Genomic DNA, 23,711 nt, shown 5'->3' with positions numbered 1-23,711 from the left:
TACATTACCAATCACTCATCTTTAGTGTTGCAAAAGAAGTTGGACGTTGAGCAATAAAAATGTTTGCCCATATGCCCAGCAGATAGTATAATTAACTTAAAAAACAAACTGATACATCTGCTTGACAATTTCCATGCACACATACCTCTGCGAGTGTGTAATGTAAGAGACAATCGTAAATGGCCATGCATGCTGCCATATATTTCACTGAAGAAGTGTATTATAATTGTGAACTGAATCATTGCACATCATGATGAGAGATCATAATTATGATCTATGAAATGAACCAAGTAATTACAATATCTTGGGAACATGCTCTTTAGATCATTATGACTGTAATTCAAAATAGATGCTCTCACACTTAATGACCATCTGCATAAAATAAAAACTATTTGCTTTTATAATTTCATTCTGAAATAAATGGTATTCCAAATAATTAGAAAGTATATTTGTTCAGTATTGTTTATTAATACAAACATAAAATAAGAGTGTAGGCGAAACATTCTATCACAGAAAAATATTTAAGACACGTGAGTGTTCACATAGAATAAGTCGTAATTTTAGACGCAGGTGTTGTTGCAGGTGGTAAATCATCATCTTGGGCTCCACAAGACTTCTTCACAAATACTGGGTTAACCATAATTTCCTCCTCCATTGTCTGCATTTTTCGATCCAAATCAGTGCAAACAGCCATCTGTTACATAAAGCAGAATTTGTGTTATATTATTAACAATGAAAATAAATGTCCCACAAATTCAATAAACTGGGCTAAGTACAGTACCACTTTAAATGAAAACAATGAACATATTGAGCACTGTTGCTGTAGAATAAAATATCTGATAAACTGACTAATCAAACAGGAAATAATTTTTAAAAGGATAGCACTTTTTCATTTCATTGTCAACACTGTAACAGTGGCCAGAAATTTTTGCAGCAGTGTGGTGATGCACCTCACACTACACATCACAATATATATATTCACTGTCGAGTCTGATGCTGGATCAGCAGTAATTAAGCTCAACATCACGTGCATCTCAAATGAGACTGTACCTCCACAAAGTTATGTAAGTCTCAGTTTTTGTTTTATTGTTTCCAACGAAATGTAAATAGAACAACAACACAAGTTCTGGAATATAAATGTACTTACGGATATTTCATTCCTTCTGATTTTTTTTTTTTTTTGCATTACGCTACATATATGTTGGCAAGTGTTACAACCAAGGCTCAACATCTTGCCCATTCATTAAATAAATTCATGTGATAAGGTTAATTAAGACCTCCATAACACATCATAATAATAGTAGTAGGAAGACAACTGGAAAGTTGAAACATAAGTTTCCAATCAAGTTTTTTCATCTCATGTCATACTTATTTCATTAGACTGCAAATCAATGCCATTTATGTAACAACACATACTGTGTTCACTAGCATCAACATACAAACTCCGTTTTATGTGGGCACAAAAAAGTGACAAAACATTCTTTCTTCTGATCACTGTTTCTTACTTACTCCATCAGACAAATACATATGTTCCCAACTAGATTATTGCAATGATCACAGGAGCTTTTCAGTACACCACAACAATTTTATGTTGGTCACCAAGTGGTAAGCATCCATAACAGTTCAATGACTATGCAAGCTTAGGACATAAACAACTGAGTATTGTATATGTGAAAAACATATGCACATCCTCATTTTGAGGAGGGGAAAAATAATAACAACAACAACAACAACAACAACAATAATAATAATAATAATTACTGGTTTTAATTTGTGTTTTATTTACAAAAAAATTATTTTAATATAATAATTCTATTCATCACTAACACTAACTGAAGAATCATTGTTGTCATTGTCATCTTTCCATAGAGAATTGTCCTCAGTTCTGTTCAGTAAATTTGTGATATCAAATTTTTTTAAGGATTGTTCCACCAGTGGTAGTGGAATGGAGTCCCGTGCACATTCTACCCAATCACAAATCTGGGACAAATCCGACCACTTAACTTTTCCACTCAGTGTGAACTAGGGGTTTTCACTGGCTATCCGTAGTGTATATTGCTGAATAAGGGCAGCTCTGAAAGGCTGATTATACACATATATAGTGGTTGTAGGATGGATGTTAGGCCTCCAGGAATAATGACCGAGTCAGTTTTTCATTTTAGTGACTTGCTTCGCACTTCCTCTGTTGTATGTCTGCAGAATCCGTCCAGGACCAACATGTCATGTAAAGTCAGCAAGGCACCTGGGCAATGTTACCAAACATATGCCACAGTCAAACAAAATGTCATTGTACATCCATCCTTTCACATTAGTTATGTACATGTGGACAAGAAAAAAAATTTCCCGGATTTTTCCCAGTTACAAGTAAACTTGTTCCTGGGTGAAAATGCACTATACTACAGTTTGAAAGATACTATACCCCTGGTGGAAGTACATTTTAAATGTTAAGTGACAGTACACTTTCCCTTGGAGCTGTAAAGCTTACCAATCCTTTTTATGGTAAAGATTTTATACACCAACATAGAACTTCCTGACACTTTAGGAAATGAAACCCAGCAAAAAGCAACATGTTTCAGAAAGATCTCTGATGCACATCAACATGTACATTTCAAATTTTTGTGTTACAAAAGTATAAATACAAATTCCACCAAATACAGCACGGTAGCTTCTGAAACTAAGATCATGATGTGCTTTCATCAACCAATCATAGCTCTTGTCACATTATCTCGCCAGCCAATGACAGCAAATATTCGCAGCATAGGACACTGATGTAGTCAGCCAAAAGCTACATTACTGCAGAGCATTGCGAACACACAAATAGAAAAAGTTGTTGGTTTAAATTAATATACGTACAGTATAGCTACAAGAAAAGTTAAACTTTCACATATAATATTGCTTGTTAAAAATCTTTAGTTGCTTTTTTTTTCTTCTAAGGGTGTGGTTAGGCAGTACTTAAGAGCACAGCTTAAATTGCTGCGAGTGAAACCACTATTCACAATACTCCCCCCCCCCCCCCCCCCCCCCTCCCCCGCGGTAGCTAAGTGGTCAGCGCGACAGACTGTCAATCCAAAGGGCCTGGGTTCGATTCCCGGCTGGGTCGGAGATTTTCTCTGCTCAGGGACTGGGTGTTGTGTTGCCCTATTCATCATTATTTCATCCTCATCAACGTGCAAGTCGCCGAAGTGGCGTCAAATCAAAAGACTTGCACCAGGCGAACGGTCTACCTGACGGGAGGCCCTCGTCACACGACATTTCATTTCATACTCTCCCCCAACTGTTAAGGATGGAAACAGTTGTGATGTCACACTCATTGAAAGCAGTTAATTGTTAAAAGTATTGTACAGTCCTTATTCTAAAGCCTTTGACATATTTTTGGTGTTGGTAGACGCTTGTGTCTGCACTGTGTTTTATTGTTGCAAATGACACATTTTATTTGCAGCTAAAGTTTTATTTTGGTGTTATTATCTTCTTTATTTTTTACTGGTGCAGTATTATTCTGCAGTGGTGGACTAAAATGAAATTTTTTGTTACAGTATCAGTTCTTACCAGTCACAATTACAAAAATTTAACTTACAAAAATGTAAATGAAAACTAAAACACTGAAAAATTCACAGAATTCTAAAAACTTTTTGGGTTTTTCCAAAAGAGAAAATTCCATTTTTTGTGGACTTCTCAGTTGTCCTGGGGCATATACACTATAAATATGCCTTTTACTGATATTTTCAGAATAGTTTTCCTTTTAAATATCACGAGATGGTAGCTTTTGTCCATGGCATGGTACATCTTTGCTCCTCATTGTCACTAGTTTGTATCATGACACTGGATTTCCCTTTTCCGTTCATTGTGTTGTCAAGTGGCATCTCATATTAGACTCAAATTTGATCCAAGTCACCAATTTACAATAATACACATCAATGTTTGCAGCACAAATTTATCACATAGCAGTGAAAATTCACTACTTTTTCCTCATAGTTGACAGGAAGCCATTGAGCAAAGGTAGTTTTCCTCTGGAATCTAATCCATTTCGATTGAAAAATCTTGATAGCCAGCCCCAGCTAGCTTTGAAACCATTGCTGCCTAGTTCTTTGGAACATTTCATTGGTCACTGTGCATCCGTATTGTTGCTTCTTATCTACATGAATGCAGAGCCTTTTTTGAGGTCTGGATGCTTAGCTTTTTGTCTGCAAAATGCCTGGTGATTACTGCTCACTTCTTGAAGCCATGTTTTGTTTTTTTTGCCATTCATGCATACAACCCTCACTCACATTGTACTTTCTTCCCACAGCACAGTTTCTAACATTTTCGGCTTCTTCAATAATTTTAAGTTTTTCTCGAGTGGAAGTGATAATTAGAACTTGTAGCCATAATTAACAAGTTAACACTTAATCATTCCCTTCTAATATGTTACTGACACATCACAGACTGGAAACAGATACCCCAATTTTCAGCTGTGTGCACACAGAAGTACAAGTTAACTAATATTCATCATACTAATTCGCCATAACAGTTACAGATGAATATTTTAGAATATCCGAAAATGTTCCACTTGCAGTTTCAGATCTGTTAAAGAGGAGGACAAAAAGTTGATTGCCTGTCTGCATAATTTTTGTTTCTCTAAAGCTTAAAAATTCAGGATCCATTACTTCAAATTATCATATTCTTGCTTACCATTTATTTCACATATCAACATAATTCAATCACAACAGCTGAATATTTATACCTCCTGTGACAAGAAATATTATCACTATCATAGAATCTTCAAATAAATAAATAACATGTTAATACAGTGGTCAAAATACATGTTGCATATTGCCAAAAATTTAATACTGAATGTTGTTATCCAGAAATATGTTATGATACCAATACACTGGGCTGTTTTGTTCCTACTGTGAGGAGGCAGTATGTGCACTCTTGGCAACCGTGTCACCTGTAAACATTGCAGTGCTTATGCTGTATGTCATTAAAAGAGATTTGTTGTTCCAATATGGTTCAGACAACAATGACATACAATCAGGGGCTCCGCATGGCCACTCTAATGTAACAGGTAGGAGAGAGAGGTGGATGTCATGGCAAATGTCACTGTGAATCAAACTGATGTCTCTATAATCTGGAAAAAATTTCTAGTGACATGATCTGCTGAGGATCGTCACAAATTGGCTGCTGAAGAAAAACAACAAGTGTGTAGGAACAATATATGTGTACAACAGCAAGCAGAAACACTCAACACAATGCTGCAAGTCCAAGGCAGCAATTCTAAACAGCTACAGGACTGCAGGTGTCAACACAAACTATATCGTTTCGGGGTGGAATCATGATGGCCACAGGACACCCCATGTGCCAATACATAGGAAGATGACTGGTGTGACACCCCATGTGCCAATACATAGGAAGATGACTGGTGTGAAGTGTCAGGACAGCTTTCTTGCACACACTGTGGCTCCATCTGGTTAACATATTGCAGTAGGTTTCACACTAAAGGATGACAATGCACACCTGCTTTGTCATAATCTTGTCAATGCCTACCTATGAGAGCATAAAATCATTTGGATGGAATGGCCTTCATATTCTCCAGATGTAACTGCACTGAGAATGTACTGGTCTTGTTAAAATGAGCAGTTTGCAACTGTCCTGTTCCACCAGAGACAGGGCACCGTTGAGCCCACTGTGGAGGAATGGGACAATATCCCCTACCTGGACAATTTGATAAGGAGTATGTCAATCCACATTCAAAAGTACGATATTGTTCTGGTGTAAAGTAAAGAACCGGCACTCCAGTCAGGAATGTTACAGCAGAGAGGGCTGTGAAGATGTTAGCCAACTGCATGCAGACTGACCCCTCTCTATGACGACAACCCGATGACAGCACCCTTGACACGAGGAGGATGTTACTGCTGTGCTGCCTGGCCGTGGTCCAGTTGAAGACTAACAGTTCTATGACTTCCACATTGGCATCAAGAATAGGCACTTGTATAGCAGCGACTTAGGAACTCTATTACTTCTCTTGTTTTACAAGCTGTATATACTGAAGAGTCTGCTTATGTTGCATGTTGCCCTTTGCTTGCGACACATCATTGTAAATTTCTCAAAGTTAGGTAATGTCATTTATTTTCTGTAAATAAAATCCATTAATACGATTTGGTTGGACTGTTGTCTAGCGACATGAGAAAGCAGGTTTCCTAGGTACCCCATATTCAACTAGTAGGCAGGATACAACACTGCAGTCCAGAACAGATTTTCATTTTGTTATTCCATTATACAACTGATGTTTGTCCAAATTCTCAACTGCAAATACATTTCATGTATGACATTCAAAAGTGTCTCCAATTGTGAGGAAGGCCAACTGATTCATAAACAATGTGTTATGTAAGATGACAGGGAGAAGAAACTGTACTGTTCGCGGTGGGATCTTTTGTAAGATTTTGTTTTTTTTACTGCGTTTATCAAGTGGAAATGTGCATATATTTTTTATGTTTGTTTTCTTATGACTTTACCTGAGCGAAAAAACTCAGTTTTGTTTCCTATTATGGCCAGTATTGACAATAAAGCAATATGTAACATTTATTTTGGCCACTATATGATTCTGCACAAAGCAATATAAAGTCTTTAATGATTTTTGTGTGTCTATGTTCTTTATTTTGAAACAACATGTCTGATGGAATATATCTAGCATATCTGTATCAAATAATATATAGAGCATTTTTTTCAATGATAGATTTTTTTCCTGGGCTTGTTGTGAATACATCATCATCTAACACTACAGCAGAAAATCTGTACTCCACAAGCCACTATACAGTCTGTGAGAGAAAATACACAGTGTACCAATATTTTACTTCCAAGATACTTGACTCAAGGATTGTGCATGAAAGAACAACTATTGATAAATTTCCATGTAAATTTCTCAAATTTTTTCCCTCACTGTCATCACATATGAGTGGAAATAAAGGCTGTGCCCACACATTTTGGACTGCAAATATTCTGAATTTTAAGAGTAAGCTTTCCATTATGCATGTAGCATTTCACTCTATTTTGTTGATTCCACTATGGAAATGTCCCAAACAGATGTACAGGGTGCGGCAGCATTCATAGTAGGATATTAAAAATACACCAACAGGCAGTAACTGTAATTTATTTATTACCTCTTATTTCAATTCTTAGTTAAAGGTATGCCATTTACTAATGCATAAGTCATTGTCCATTGCATGGATTAATTTTTGAATTTGACTCCTGTCAAATGATGCCCCATCTAGCCGGTGTTAGACGCTTTCCATAACTCGGCATAATGTATTCCCTGGGACATTGCTGGTGGCAGTTCTGATGTGATCCTTCAACTCAGGAATGGTGGCACAACGTGTTCAGAACACTTCTTGCTTCAGGTAGCACCAAAGGAGAAAGTCTGCACATGAAAGGTCAGATGAGCGAAGCAGCCTGGATATGTCACCAAAACGGGAAATTACTGGGAAATGTATGTCGCAAGAAATCCATGCAAATGTTGGCTGTATGCAAAGTCGCTCTGTCTTGTTGAAACCATAATTGTTCCACATCCACATCGACCATACCTAATTGGGGAAGAACTAAGTCTTGCAGCATCCTTAGGTAACATTCACTGGTCACAGTTACAGCCACGCCGCTGTCATCCTCAAAGAAGTAAGGGCCAATAATCGCAAAGGAAGTAATTCCACAAAACACTGTGACACGAGAACTGTGCAAGGGCTTGATGTGCAGTTCATGCGGGTTTACATCACTCCAATAACACATATTCTGTTTATTCACTGAACCACATAACTCAAAATGAGCTTCATCTGCCATCAGGATGGTGGCAAAGGAGATCACACATGGTTGAGCAGAATGTTTCATTAAAAAAAACCAATCATGAGGCCTAATTTCCTGAAAAATCTACCGCTTATATGGTTGAAAATGGAGATCTTCGTGCAATATTCTCCTGAATGAGCGATTGGACATATGCACAGTTTGCACATGATGACGAGCAGATCTTTTTGGGCTACACAATAGTGCAGCATGAACATTTTCCACGGCTTCTGGTGTCTGTACAGTTCTTTCACTTCTTCCTGGTTCGCCACTGCAAACAGAACCTGTTGTTCGAAACACGTGTATCCACTTCACAATAGTCCATCCATCTGGAACTTTCCCATGACATACCAAGTTGAAATGTTGCCAAAATAGCCACTGGGTAGCAATAACAGAGTTGTTATTCTTGAAATAACTTTCAACAGCAAAGGCATGATGCTATGCTCTCCACTGCTCCATATCACTGGCACACTCGAAATGGCAGCTCATTAGTACACGAATGCAGCACAAGCTGGCGCGCATTCCCGCAGTATGTCACTGTACCATGTAAGTCAAATTACGCTATGAATGCTGCCACACCCTGTACAACACTCAAGAATCAATTAGACAAAGGCTTTGCAAGCAATGCAATTAATGAATCAATTATATTTTCTCAGGATTCTTCCAATGAATACCAGACAAGAATCAAACTGTCTTCCTTACAACTAGTTTTGTGTAGCCAGTACACCTCGAATTACTGCAAATGGGTAGTCTGCAGCATTTGACAGTTGTGACTGATTCCAGTGATTAGCTGCTCCTCACTAACTGCATAGGCAAACCAATATCATGTCTTTTTGTGTTTTTATGTTTGTTACATTACATTCCTTTATATCGAGTGTCAGCTGCCTGTATTTGTGTAAAGTGTTGATCATGTACATATCTTCTCGTGTTTCATAACAATTTTGTAAGTATACAACCTGCCATATATAACTGTGTTGTCTTTTCAGAGAGCTACTACCAGTATTTATTATTGTCCTACTACACTTATTTGGTATGCAACAAAAGACAATTTACTTTAATGATACCGACCAATTGAGAATCAACAGTTAATTTTGTTTGTTAAGAAATCTTCAATCCAATGACTATTCTACCTGATAATGCTGTAAGAAAACATTCTGTTTCCAAAACAGCAGAACACTAATGAATTGAAGACTTTCCGGAAATTAAAAAACATGAATCACCTTGCACTCCACCCTCTACAGTCTTCTGGGTTCTAGATGGAAGGTGTTTGTACAATCTATACTGATTCTTACAGAAAAGATTTCTAAACGTAGTCATAATTTTCAAACATAACACATGTGCCATAATCTCACAATTCCACCACAGTAATACCAGTGCGTCATTGTACACACCTGTATTCCAAGTTGCCTTAAAAACTGGAACAATCCACCTCTACTACATATTATGCACACTGCAACAAATGATGCCTGTCATCTGGGCTGCAAGGTCATAACTGGACCATTCAAGTGGCTATCAGAGGAGGTTGAAAAGACCAGCCACACTCAAAGAGCTTCAACTAAGCTTACAATCTGCAGCACTGTCCCCTTGTTTTGAGAAAAGTGGAAGGCCTGAATCAGATACTTGGGAAGGTTTTAGTGACATGTTAGGCTGCTATTTCCTAGACTTATGCCATAGTGTTGAGAATTTAAGGTCCCCCCTAAATGGGTCAGATAGGCACTACACATTGCAGGCTGCTACTCAGGTAGTTGAATTTTTTTTTGAATTAGCAACTCTTCATCCGTAGCAACAGGAGATCCTGAAGTATCAATGTAAGATCCAAAAAATGTCTCCCACATGTGAGTGTATTAAAATTCCATTGATCAACTGCTGAGCATTCACGATGAAGTGTCAGAGTTTGAAGCGCACCTATAAAGCAGTGGAGCCCACATTATACTAGGTACAGAAAGCTGGTTAAAACCCAAAATTGATAGCAGAAAGGTTTTTGGTGATAACTTAAATGTATATCCATAGGATAGGCTAATGTGATACAGAAGTGGTGTATTTGACATAGTAGACAAGAAATTCAAATCCAGTGAGATAGGAACTGAAGCTGTATGTGACACTGTTTGCTCAAGACTCAGTATCGAGGGTAGGAACAAACTTATAATTGGATCTTTTGACTCAGTGTAGGACTCACCCCATTAAGTAACTGAAAACTTTAGAGAAAACCTCATCTTACTGGTACACACATCCCTTAATATTTATACTGTCATCAGAGGAGACTTTAATTATTCAACAATCAATTGGTATAACTACAGTTTTGTAACTGATGAGTGTGTCTTCTCTGAAAAGTATCAAGAACAGGAAGTTTGGAAGCATGCTTACGATGGAACTTTATAGGATCTAATAGCAACAAATATATTTGACTTCTTTGAGAATGTTCACATTCAAAATGGTATCATTGACCCTGAGGGACTTGTAGCAACAATGATTGCCAAAGTGCAAGATTTATACACACATCAAAAGACATTTTGTATCATTCCGGTTCCAAGAAATCTTGAAGATAGACATTGACTGTTCAGAGATGTCACTAAGTCCTCCCAAAGATGTAACAAGCATGCATGAGCAGCGCCAATTACCCAGAGCAGTCCAACAACCGATCCATTCCAGTCATTCCACCAGGAAGGAGGTACAAGGCTCGTGTTGTCTGTAGTTCAACCATGTCACGTGGTTAGATTGTGTCCGCATTGTTACTGTGCCAGGAAGGCCTCTCAACAAGGGAAGCGTCTAAGAGTGAACCAAAGCGATGTTGTTCGGATGTTGAGAGATACAGAGAGACAGGAACTGTCGATGACAGCCTCACTCAGGCCGTCCAAGGGCTACTACTGCAGTGGATGACTGCTACCTACGGATTATGACTTGGAGGAACCTAGACAGCAACACCACCATGTTGAATAACGCTATTCGTGCAGCCACAGGACATTGTGTTATAACTCAAACTGTGCGAAATAAGCTGCATGATGCACAACTTCATTCCCGACGTCCATGGCGAGGTCCATCTTTGCAACTATGACACCATGCAGTGCAGTACAGATAGACCCAACAACATGTTGAATGGGCCGCTCAGGACTGGCATCACATTCTCTTCACTGATGAGTGTCACATATACCTTCAACCAGACAGTCGGAGATGTGTTTTGAGGCAACCCAGTTAGGCTGAATGCCTTAGACACACTGTCCAGTGAGTGGAGCAAGGTGGAGGTTCCCTGCTGTTTTAGGGTGGGATTATGTGGGGCCAACATACGACACTGGTGGTCATGGAAGGCACCGCAATGGCTGTACGATATGTGAATGCCATCCTCCGACCAATAGTGCAACCATATCGGCTGCATATTGGCAGGCATTCATCTTCATGGACGAAATTCGCACCCCCACCATGCACATCTTGTGCATGATTTCCTTCAGGATAACGACATCCCTTGACTAGAGTGACCAGCATGTTCTCCAGACATGAACCCTATCAAACATGCTTGGGATCGATTGAAAAGGGCACTTTATGGACGACATGACCCACAAACCACTCTGAGGGATCTACACTGAATCGCCGATGAGGAGTGGGACAATCTGGACCAACAGTACCTTGATGAACTTGTGGATAGTATGCTACAATGAATAAAGGCATGCATCAATGCAAGAGGACATGCTCCTGGGTATTAGAGGTACCGATGTGTACAGCAATCTGGAATACCACCTCTGAAGGTTTCGCTGTATGGTGGTACAATATGCAATGTGTGGTTTTCATGAGCAATAAAAAGGGTGGAAATGATGTTTATGTTGATCTCTATTCTAATTTTCTGTGCAGGTTCTGGAAATCTCGGAACCGAGGTGACGCAAAACTTTCTTCGATGCGTGTATGTTGATCATGCGAGATAAAGATGCAGTAAGGTCATATCTAAATGAGGAATTTGGAAACTTTTAGCTCTGAAGAGAAGCATGTAGAAAACCTGCGTCTCAAGTCTAAAAGAGTAGCTGACCGTGCACTGGACAGAAATGTTCACAGTGGAAGATTTCGTGATGTGGTATACAGTCTCCTGTGAAATAACTTCTAAGGAAATAGGACTATTGCATCATAGGCGTAAAACAAATTATGGGGCTATAGATAGAGAGATTCTGAATGAAACACATTTGGCTGTGAAGAAGGCAATGCGTGAAGCCTTAAAACGACAACCATAGCAGAATATTATCAAAGGATCTCTCACAAAACGCAAAGAAATTCTGGTCATTTGTAAAGTTATTGTCCAGATACTCACGGATGAGACATGGCCAAAGGAAAATTAAAGAGCATCATCACCTTCACACCACTGCAGCAAAGATAAGTGAAATAGATAACAGTGTCAGCTGACATTGAGAAACAGCTGAAATCAATAAAATTGAACAAAGCTCCTGGCCCCAATGGAATCCCTATTAGATTCTATACTGAATTTGTGGCTTAGTTAGAACATCTTTTAACCATAATATACCATAAAGCTCTTGAATAAAAAAACTGCACCCAGTAGTTGAAAGAGAGCACACGTCACATCCACTTACAAGAAGGGTAGCAGAAGTAATCCACCAAACTACTGTTCAATACCCTTGGCAACCATTTGCTGTAGGATTTTATAACATATTCTGAACTCAAACAGCACTTTTCACTTGCTGTGTTACAAGATAAGTAATTCAGCTAGTAATTAATTGTTTTTGCTGTCTATTCTATAGTATTTACGTGCTTTAGTGTCAGATAGACATGATAAATTGAAGGTTTCAGTTTTTATTTGCGTCTCAATAAGATAAGAAAAGTTTCTGTTTAGGACAGTTCCGCATGTACGCAAATCTTTGTTTACATTCTTAACTGATGTTAAATACACGATATTATCAATTAATTCAGGGCACAATACTCCGGGATGTGGAAGAGGCTCTTCCGGCAGCTATCAAGCGTGCGGGGTGCAGCCAGCTGCAGATTGTTGCACATGTCGGCACCAACGATGCCTATCGTCGGGGTTCCAAGGAAATCCTTGGGCCCTTTCGGTGGCTGGCTAAACTGGCAAAGTCAACCTCCATCTCTTGAGAAGTGGAAGCCAAGCTTACGATCTGCAGCATTGTATCCAGGGTGGACTGGGGTCATATGGTTTGGAGTCGAGTGGAGAATCTAAACCAGAGGCTACATTGACTCTGTGACGAAAATGGTTGTAGATTCCTTGACCTACACTGTGGGGGTGGAAGGTAGTAGGACGCCCCTCGATAAATTAGGGGTGCCTACATGGTTAACACTGTACTTGCGGCGCGCACATGAGGGTTTTTTAGATTAGGTTTCCCCACGGGAAACAAACCGTTGGCCTGAAAAATTACCAGTTCATGACACAGATGTGGGTGTGCCAACTGTAAAAATTGTTAGTTCTTCTAAACAGGTCATTACAAATGATTTAAATATGCTAAATCTCATGTTAGTAAATTGTTGAAGTGTTTGTATCAAGATCCCTGAGTTACTCCGCGAAATAAACAGTAGTAATGCCAATATCGTATTAGATATCGAAAACTGGTTGAAACCAGACATAAAAAGCAGTGAATTTTTGAACTCGGATTGGACAATGTTTAGGAAGGATATGACTGATCCTATGGGAGGTGGTGTATTCATTGCAGTTAAAAGCTGTTTAAACACAGTTGAGATCAATACTGGGTCGGACTGTGAAATAGTCTGGATAAAGCTGTCAATCAGACAAGGATTGACCATTGTATGAGGATGTTTTTATGGACCACCAGCATCCACAACAAATGTCGCAGAACGTTTCGGGGAAAGTCTTGAGTACATAGGAAGTAAATATCCAAATTATCCATTAGTTATATGTGTCAAATACAAATACAAGTGTCATTAATGAATATCTTCATAGTCAGTCCAAGCATTCACCGCGGAACACAAAGATATTGAGCATCTTTGGTCGGAATTTAAAGGTATTGTCCACCATGTGCTACTAGATAAGTATGAGCCTAGCAAAAATATAGGGGAGGGAAAGGATACATCTTGGTACACCAAACATATTAGGAAGTTGCTGATGAAGCAGAGAATTTTGCACAGTCGTTTTAAACGCAGTCACTGGCCCGCTGACAAACAGAAATTATGCAAAATGAAAGCAGCTGTCAGAAAGACAATGAGAGATTTTTTTAATGAATTTGAATGCAATATTTTATCTTCAGATTCTAAAAATAAACCCAAAAAATTTGGGTCGTACGTAAAATCTATGAACACTACAAATAATTCAATACCTCCTCTTGCTGACAGTATGGATAATGTAACTGATGGTGATAAACAGAAGGCCGAAACCCTAAACCTAGCTTTCAAACACTCGTTTATGGTAGAGGACTGCAGCACCATTCCCCCTTTCAATTATCAAACAAATGCAAGGATGGCTGACATAGTGTTTAGTGTATATGGGATTGTAAAACAGGTAAGATCCTTAGATGTCAGGATGGAATCTGGCCCAGACGCTATCCCCCTAAGATTTTATGTTGACTATGCTACAAATGTAGCACCATTCTTATCCATTATCTACCAGAGATCTCAGAGATCATAGGAACAGCGGAAAGTTCCACGGGACTGGAAGAAGGCCCAGGTCATAGCAATCTATAAAAAGGGTAGAAAATCAGATGCACATAATTACGGACCAATTTCACTGATATCAATTTGTTGTAGAATCATGGAACATATTTTGGGTTCAGACATAATGATCTTTCTAGGCTCTGAGAAGCTCATTTGCAGAAACCAGCACGGTTTTAGGAAACAGTGGTCATGCGAGACACAGCTGGCCCTCTTTATGCATGATATATAACAGGCTCTAGATACTGGCTCCCAGGTTGATGCCATATTTCTTGACTTTCGAAAGGCGTTCGACTCAGCTCTGCACTGTTGCTTGCTCCAAAAAGCGCGCACTTACGGTCTATCTGATGACATATGCGGTTGATAGAAAGTTTTCTAACAGACAGGGAACAGTATGTCTGAACGGGGTGACTTCAACAGAAACTTCAGGTGTGCCCCAAGGCAGGGTAATAGGTCCACTGCTTTTCACGATTTACAAAAACGAATCTGGTCGATGGTATTGACAGCGGCATTAGACTGTTCGCCGATGATGCTGTAGTCTACAGGAAAGTAGTATCACACAAAAGTTGTGAACAAATCAATGAGGATTTGCAGAAAATAAATGTGTCGTGTAATGACTGGCAGTTATCACTCAATATTAGTAAGTGTAACCTACTGCATATAACAAGGCAAAAATCCCCATTACTGAACGAGCACAAAATAAATGCACAGTCTTTGGGAGCGGTATCATCCGTCAAGTATCTGGACGTGACTATTCGAAATGATCTCAAATGGAATGATCAGATTACACAAGAAACAGGCAAGGCAAACTCTAGATTGTGGTTTATTGGTAGAATCCTGAAGCGATGCAGTCCTTCAACAAAGAAAATAGCTTACAATAAGTTATTTCATCCAGTCTTAGAGTATTGTTCATTTGTATGGAACCCTTACTAGTTGGGTCTGATTCAAGAGATTGAGAAGGCCCAAAGAAGAGCGGCAAGATTCGTGACTGGTACATTTAGCCATTGCGAGAGCATTACAAATCTCATAGAAAGTTTGAAGTGGGACACACTTGCAGATAAACGGCACGCTAAACGAAAGTGGCTGCTCTCTAAATTCCGAAATTTAATCTTCACTGAGGATGTTGAGCATATATTATTACCACCATATTTCAAATTGCGCAATAATCACCATTAAAAGATAATGGAAATTAGAGCTCATACTGAGGCATTCAAACAGCCGTTTTTCCCTCGCACGATCCGTGAGTGGAACAGACGGGAGGGGGATACGACTTGGCGCGAATTGTGCCCTCCGCCACCCATCGCTTGGTGGCTAGTAGAGTATATACGTAGATGTGGAATGAGATATCACGTATATACGTAGATGTGGAATGAGATATCACAAACAGAATTACTTCCTCCTTGTCATCTGACATGGATTTCAGAAACATTGACCATGTTAAACCCAATACATTGAGAATGCCTGTGGATCAAGTACCATACTTACACTTATTACTGAAACTATCTCATGAAATTTTCGACTGAATTTAGGTTTTCTTAGTATGGAGGATGCACCATTTTGTCTTCGGTGGAGAGTCACTGAGTGTGGAAGTAACTTTAGGCATGCTACAGGTGAGTGAGTGCTGTTTATGTTGCATATTAATGAGCTTGCAAACAATAACAACCTCAGACTTTCCGCACATGATGCATTTATCTAAAATGAAACAGTTATTTGAAAAAAGCTGCACAAATATTCAATCAGATATTGATAATATTTTAAAGCAGTGCAAAGACTGGCAACTTACTGTAAATGTTCAGAAATGTAAAATGGTTAACTTCACAAAATGAAAAACACGTAGTATCCAATGAGTGCAATATCATAAGTCACAATTGGAATTGGTCAACTTATACAAATACCGGGGTGTAAAAATTTGTAGAGATATGAAATGAAATGATAGCACAGGCTTACTTGTAGGTAAACTAGATGGAAGATATCAGTTTATAAGTAGAATACAAGGGAAATACAATCACTCTACATAGGAGATATATTTGAGAGCATTCCACAACATTATAGAACATTCCACAATGATCTGGGATGTTCTGAAATCTTCGGAAATAGTCTGGAACATTCGGGAAGGCTCCAGAATGTTCAGGAACATCCCATATCATTGTGGATGTTACCGAACACTTCCGAATGTTTTGAAGTGTTCTGGAAGATTGTGGACCATTCAAAGCCTTTTTGGTATGTTCTGAAATTCACCACTGGTGAGGCTATGCATTGGTATTCGTGGGCTCGAATGTCAGTTTCTTATCAGTGACAAAGTTAGGAACCGAAAAAGTAGTGCAGTGTGTTAACACAAACAGTGAAGTGTGATTAGACAAAATGATGCAGTGTTTGAATATAAATTGAAAATAAAATGTTTAAAGTCTACTTAAAATATTTGTTAACAAAAAGGTAATCTGATTTATATTTTAGATAATGAAAATGAGGAGATCTTACCAGTTCTGAAGCAAAAACAGTGAAAACAAAAGGAACAGTGAAAAAAATGAAACAGCCAAAGAGCGCAAAGCATGTTTCAGTTTCCAATGGTTGAGAATGAGCACTGTGAGAATCAGAGAAACTGCAAAACAATGAAATGAATGGACTGAAGCATCAAGAATTGCAATACCATCTTATAATAAATGACATCAAACTCAAACTAGCCATGAAAATATCACCCAATGAAAAGCAAGGATGAAAAAAAGGAAACAGAACAACCTAACAAATGAAGCATCCCGCTATGGCCTGACAAAAGAATGTAACAAACACAAACACACTGTAATCAAAAAAATAGATAACATCTGCCAATTTTGCAACGAGAAAAAATTCAGTAGAGAATTCTGTTGCATGAATGGAAAGATTCGGTTACCACCACCAGAAACTCCACCGCAGATTTTTACATTACATGACAGGGGAAACTCCAGAATCAAAACACTTTCTTCAGAAGATAAAAGCATACAATGCCTGCTTCCAGGTGATTGTTTTCAGAGTCATATCAATCATCAATAACAGAGATAAAACCCATTTTTTCCCCATCAAACGACAAATCTATCACACTGGATCATTACTACCACTACCCAATGAAGACCATAAATTTCTCCTGGTATATTTCATCGGAAATGAAGAAACAGGAATTGGTCAACAATGAACAAATATAACTGGATTGAGACGAGTAATAGTCTGAGATGCACAGAGGATCTTATAGAAATACAATCAGCTGATTCACATATTCTAAACAGCACTAGACTGAATGATTTCTGATGACTATAAAATTATAATTCGAGCCAACAAAAGACCACAAGGAGAACACGAAAGCTGATTTAATGCACTCAGATAGATTAAGTCATCATCATAATTGTGGACAATGAAAACACAAGAAATGACATAACTGTACAACGAAGAAGAGAAGGACTACAATGCAGTGCGGAGACACACTGTTCTTATGATGCCCTCTGATATCCATTAATATTTCTGCACAGAGGGGACAGATATCACTGTAATGCGAAACAAATCCAACCCTAAGCAAGTGTAGAAACAAATGAAGAAGTCACTTCCTAGGGGTTCTATGCTCACTGCTTAATGACGACACACACTGAAACATTCTCAACACTTGCTGTTTATTCCAACAATTCCCGGTCTATAAGTAAGCAAATACAGAAACGGAATGGATGCTTTACATAAGACTGAATCAAAAGAAACTGCACACAGAAGGATACATTAACCTTCAAAACACAATCATAAGCGACACAAACACCGATGACATTGGAACTATGGTAACCTTATCCTCAATGTACATATGAAGTCTGAGACACATGCACGAACACACTCAAGATGCCATGACATACATAAGAAAATATGGACACTCTGACTTCTTCATAACATTCACATGCAACTAGTCGTGGCCAGAAATCAAAGAATAAGTAAGATATGGACAAGCCCCCATGCACGATATGACGTAATAGCCTGAGTTTTCTGACAAAAACAAATGAGAGTTACTGAAGTCATCATAAAATACCACATCTTTGGAACCGTTAGATGCTGGTTTTACACAATTGTACGGCAAAAATGAGGAGTGCCTCACTGATACAATCTCATATGGCTACATGCTACACGATAGAATTCATTCCATGGATATGGACAAAATCGTCCAAGCTGAATTTCCCAATCCACAAGAAGATCTGGAACTGTACAACATAATAGCAAAAAACGTGATTCACGGACCATGCTGGCCATTAAACTTCAATTCACCCTGTATGAGTGATGGAAAATGTACTAATAAATACCCAAAACTACACTTGGACGCCACACAAACCAGAGTTGATGGCTATCCCAAATACAGAAAACGATCACCCAAACACAGTGGCTTCACAGCAAAAATACAAATATGAAGCAGGGACGAACTGGAAATAGGTAATCAGTGGTTAGTACTATACAACACACTACTTTCCAAAATGTTTCAAGCACACACAAACATAGAATACTGCAATTCTCTGAAATCCATCAAATATGTCAGCAGCTATATGAACAAAGGTACTGATATAGCTTATTTCGAACAGCCAAAGACAGTGAACAAGTAAACAGAAATGACGAGACCCTCATGTACCAAACTGGAAGATACACAAACAGTAATGAAGCAGCACAGCAGATTTTTGCCTCTCCCATACTACAAAAGCAAACCAACTGTGCAACATCTAGCAGTATATTTGGAAAATGGACAGAGAATTAACTTTACAAAAAACACTGTCAGAAACACCACAAGTGAACCACCTCAGAACACAATATTAACAGCTTTTTACCAACTGTGCCAAATGTATCCATTCACAAAAACATTACTATTTGTCGACGTCCATATCTATTACATGTGGAACACAACAAAGAATTCCACATCATTCAGGACTCATGAAAACAGGTACTCTACGCTGAGTATACACCATATGTCTGAATGCCAAATTTTTCTATCTCCAGATGTTGCTACAAGAAATAACGGGATCAACAGGTTTCACAGATCTCAAGACTGCTGACGGGCCTACAGAGAAGCATGCCAATGCTTAAGACTACTGTAAAATTACAACCACTGGGAATTATTACCACAAGAAGCCTCACTCACAGCCTCAGCTAAACAAATGAGAGACTTATTCGCCATAATTCTAGCAACTTGTAACCCATAGACTCCAAAACAGCTATGGGACTCCTTCAAAGAGAGTGCAACTGATGACATACTGCACCAAATCTGACAAGCTCATCCTGAACTGACCATCGAATTCAACAATGGCATCTTCAATGAAACACTTGTTTATAATTGGCAACCAATGCTGTACAATCGCAATAAAGTCATGAGATGTTCAATTGACTCTTTTATTAGAACATGTTACGCATTTCAGGATTACACCCATTTTCAGACATCACAAATTTCAACTTCTTCCTAACCAACCAGGCAGAGCTTCGAGACTGCTTGTGTGGCAGTTATAGTCATATGTTATTTGACACACTCTTTGAGTTGTCAAGGCTGTACGCCTGCTTGGTTAGGAAGGAGTTGAAGTTTGTGAGGACTGAAGATGGGTGTAATCCTAAAACGCATTATGTTCTAATAAAAGAGTCAATTGAACATCTCATGACTTTATTGCAATTGTACAGCATTGGTTGCCAATTATTAACATAAAAATGATTGCATAAATATTAAGCAATAGATCTTAGTACAACTTGGGATGCAGTCACCATGAAACGATTCTATCAGTGTGTTAAACTATGAAAATACAAAGGAAAAATGCTACAACATGAATGAAGTACTTCAAAACATTGCTCACAACAAACCACTCCTCAATGACAATCAAAAGAAAATTTACAATGTTATCATGGACCAAATTGACAACGAAACTGGCAGAGTTATTTGCTTGGAAGCATCCGGCGGCACCAGGAAAATCATTTCTAATAAATCTATTGCTGGTGGTAATACGTTCTAAACACATTCCACGTGTAATGGCATCGTCTGGTATTACAGCCACATTTATGAAAAGATGATGAACTACCCATTCTGCCCTGCAACTTCCATTGAATACAGTTGAAGAACAATTCCTGGTAAGTAATCTCAAGAGCACCTGGATGATGTGAACTTCTAAAGCACACTAAAATATCTTCTGGGATGAATGCAGAGTGGCACACAAAAAAATCACTTGAAGTTGTGCACAGGACATTAGAAGACTTGTGAGGAAACTCCGAAGTGATGGAAGGAGCTGTACTCATATTCTTAGGAAATTTTCAACAAACACTTCCCGTAATCCACAAGTCAACACCAGCAGACAAGATCAATGCATGCTTTAAAAAATAATCACATCTCTGGCCACACATACAAACACAGCGACCAACAAAAACTGTAAGAGTTGAATTACTGAAAGACAAAACAACACCACATTTTGTTCAATAACTTTTACAAATAGGCAAAGGCACATACTGACCAGACGACTGGCCTCATTAAGCACAACAGTGATTTCTGAAATATAGCCACTGCTGAGAATGAACTCATTGGCCAATTTATCTAAACATTGTTCATAACTATACCAATCTGGACTGGCTATTTGAAAGGGCAATTTTGGCAACTAAAAAAATAATGTCAATGATAACAACTTTAATATTAAAAAAAATTCCCAGTGAAGAGAGAACATACAAATTGATCAACACAATGGTAAATGTTGAAGAAAGTGTGAACTTCCCTAAAGAATTTCTAAACTCTTTGCAAGTATCAGGAACGCCATTACACTGCCTTTGACTTGAAATTAGATCTCCGATCATACTCCTCAGAAATATCAACTCACCAAAACTATGTAATGGAACAAGGATGATTGTCAAACAGCTATTGAATATCATCATCAAAGCCGAACTTATGACTGAAAAGTACAAAGGACGCACACTATTTATCCCCAGAATACCACTGTTCACTACTGGATTGCCATTCCATTTTAAAAAGACTGCAATTTCCAATCAAATTAGCCTACAGTTTTAAAATTAACAAAAACTGGAATAACAAGCTTCAAACTATTGCAAGATCAACCACAAAGACTCCTGCTTCTCTCACAGTCAACTGTACATAGCTCCCTCTCGAGTAGCAAATTCAAAAAATTTGTACAAACATACCCCAGATAACAAAGCAAAAAATGTTGTTTATAAACAAGTACTGTAAATAGTTAGAATATGTTCCCAATAATTTTTTTACCTCTTATACTTTAAAGTTTACCTTTTATTCCAACTAACACACAATCCCATATTAATTCCCTGAGCAAAGTCAGGTAACACAGCCAGTTAATTATAAAACACTTAGGCAGACATTCTAGAGCACTGTTCAAATGTGCCGGACTTGCAAAAAAAAAGAGTAGATACTGAATTCATAAATAAGGGCAGACAGTATGAAGCTCATTTGCATAGGTCACAAGCAAAATCATGGGAGAAACTGAATAAGTGATTTACTTGAAATATAAACGAGAACATCCTTTGCTCCATTGAGTTGATGGTCTCCACTGCTTATAGACAATTTTTTGCAATCTCAATGCCAGCCCCTGAATAGATCATTCTCATCTTACACAAGTACCAAGGAATTGCTTCATCTGTTGGTTAAATTTTAGCATTTTTTCTGTTATTACTGTCAATTACATTTTCTTATTATATCTAACTAATTGAGATTTTCATGGAACTTCATCTTACTTGTTTCCAGCTACTTATTATTTATCTTCCTCCACACTAACCTTATATTATCAACAACCTATTCTCCCACAGAGTCTCAGTCTCTCATAACCCACATGTATGTGTTACCTTAATTTTTTTTTTATTTCTACACTATCCTTTCTTTCCGATGGTCATTTTGTAGTATTTTGTGTTTCCTCAGTGACTTCTACCATTCTGTAATTCAGGCTTAGTACAAATACTTCAAACATTTTATTAACTGTATCATAACAGATATCTTTTATCTGTAGTACCCTTCAGTCTATGCTCCTTTTTTCATTTCATTTCTTTTTTTTTTTTGCTGTAAACTCTAAATGTTTCTAACAAACACAAAGAAATAAATGCAACATATTGCTTATGATATTACAAGTTATTTTCTCGGCCACAGCCTGTTTTTGGTGTTAAATGCTACTTTGAGGCTGATCATGCCAATGTGTTCCATTTCTATCAAATCATATTTACCCACTCTTAGTTACAATTGATATTTAGTGGATAACCTTTCCTCACTTCATTTTGAACATACTTGAGCCTCAAATGCTTTTCATAACCCACATAACTGAGATAATTTAAAGTTTCTGATTAGTACAAGATTACTTGAGAGCTCCATGTGTGCTGTCATGGCTCTCCAATACATGCATGGTTTCTGGCACCTGTATCAATAAATGTCGCTTATCATTCAACTTTTTCCTACTTTTTACCCCTCATTTACTAAATAACCTTGTAATTTCTACACTTCGTTTCTCATTACCACTTCTTTGACTTTTTTTTCTCCAGCCCCACATATTTTCACCTTACAGAAAGTTTTTAATTTTTGTCTCCGGCAACCCTACAATAAAATCTTCCTCTTCATTTTGTATGAATCATCTCAGCAATTGTTCATGCTTATAATTGTCGCGCCAGTCATTTTTGATTTCTGTTCTAACAGACTGCCTTGTTATAAGAGCACTAGTCTTATTTTGCTTCACTGATTGGGCTTTAGCTTGCATCATACAATCTCCTTACTCATAAAGATAGTAACACTTTAATTAGATACAGATTGTTACTGCTGTCATATACTTTTACATAAATGAGTACATTTTATTGGTTTAAAATGAGGATGTATCCACTTTAAGTATACAGTGTCTCTCGTAAGAGACAGATATTGGCAATTTCATTTTTCCAATGTGTAGGTGGAGTCAGCCCAGCTAATACTGCTCATCACATTTTCCATGTGTCTCTCAGTGTCAATTGAAAGTGTCAGTCTGCTTCCTGTCACAAACAAAATTACTTTTAAGTAGAATTTTACATGCCCATTCAACAGAGCAGTCCCAAATTAGTCTAGTACAATATTAATTTTACTCATATGTACTAAAAGAAATGGTGAAACAAGAAGAATAATTAGTACTTCAGCACTGAATTATGTGCCACCATGCCCCACATAGTCTGTCACCATCAGGCAGCAGCGCTACTCAGTTGCTGACAAAGTGCGAGTTATTCTCCTTATTTTATTGTCCCTGTTAATCAACATTGAATGTCACACAAGACTAATTTTGGATAACTCTATCAAAGTAGCATGCAATATACCCACTTTA

At 38.1% G+C, this 23,711-nt stretch overlaps 1 protein-coding gene across 1 annotated transcript in view; it reads right to left on the bottom strand.

Annotated features, from left to right (window-relative positions):
- Window positions 1–446: 446 nt before the first annotated feature.
- Window positions 447–23,711, bottom strand: part of LOC126354026 (COP9 signalosome complex subunit 3) — a 102,616-nt gene continuing 79,351 nt past the window's right edge. The window contains exon 8 of the mRNA XM_050003358.1: window positions 447–694. Coding sequence (XP_049859315.1) covers window positions 539–694 — 156 coding nt within the window. The 3' untranslated portion in view covers window positions 447–538. The remainder of the gene's footprint in view (window positions 695–23,711) is intronic.

This window comes from Schistocerca gregaria, chromosome 3 (assembly GCF_023897955.1).
Source record: "Schistocerca gregaria isolate iqSchGreg1 chromosome 3, iqSchGreg1.2, whole genome shotgun sequence".
NCBI lineage: Eukaryota > Metazoa > Arthropoda > Insecta > Orthoptera > Acrididae > Schistocerca > Schistocerca gregaria.
The sequence above is the reverse complement of the archived record's forward strand: the minus strand, read 5'-3'. Positions and strand labels throughout refer to the sequence as shown.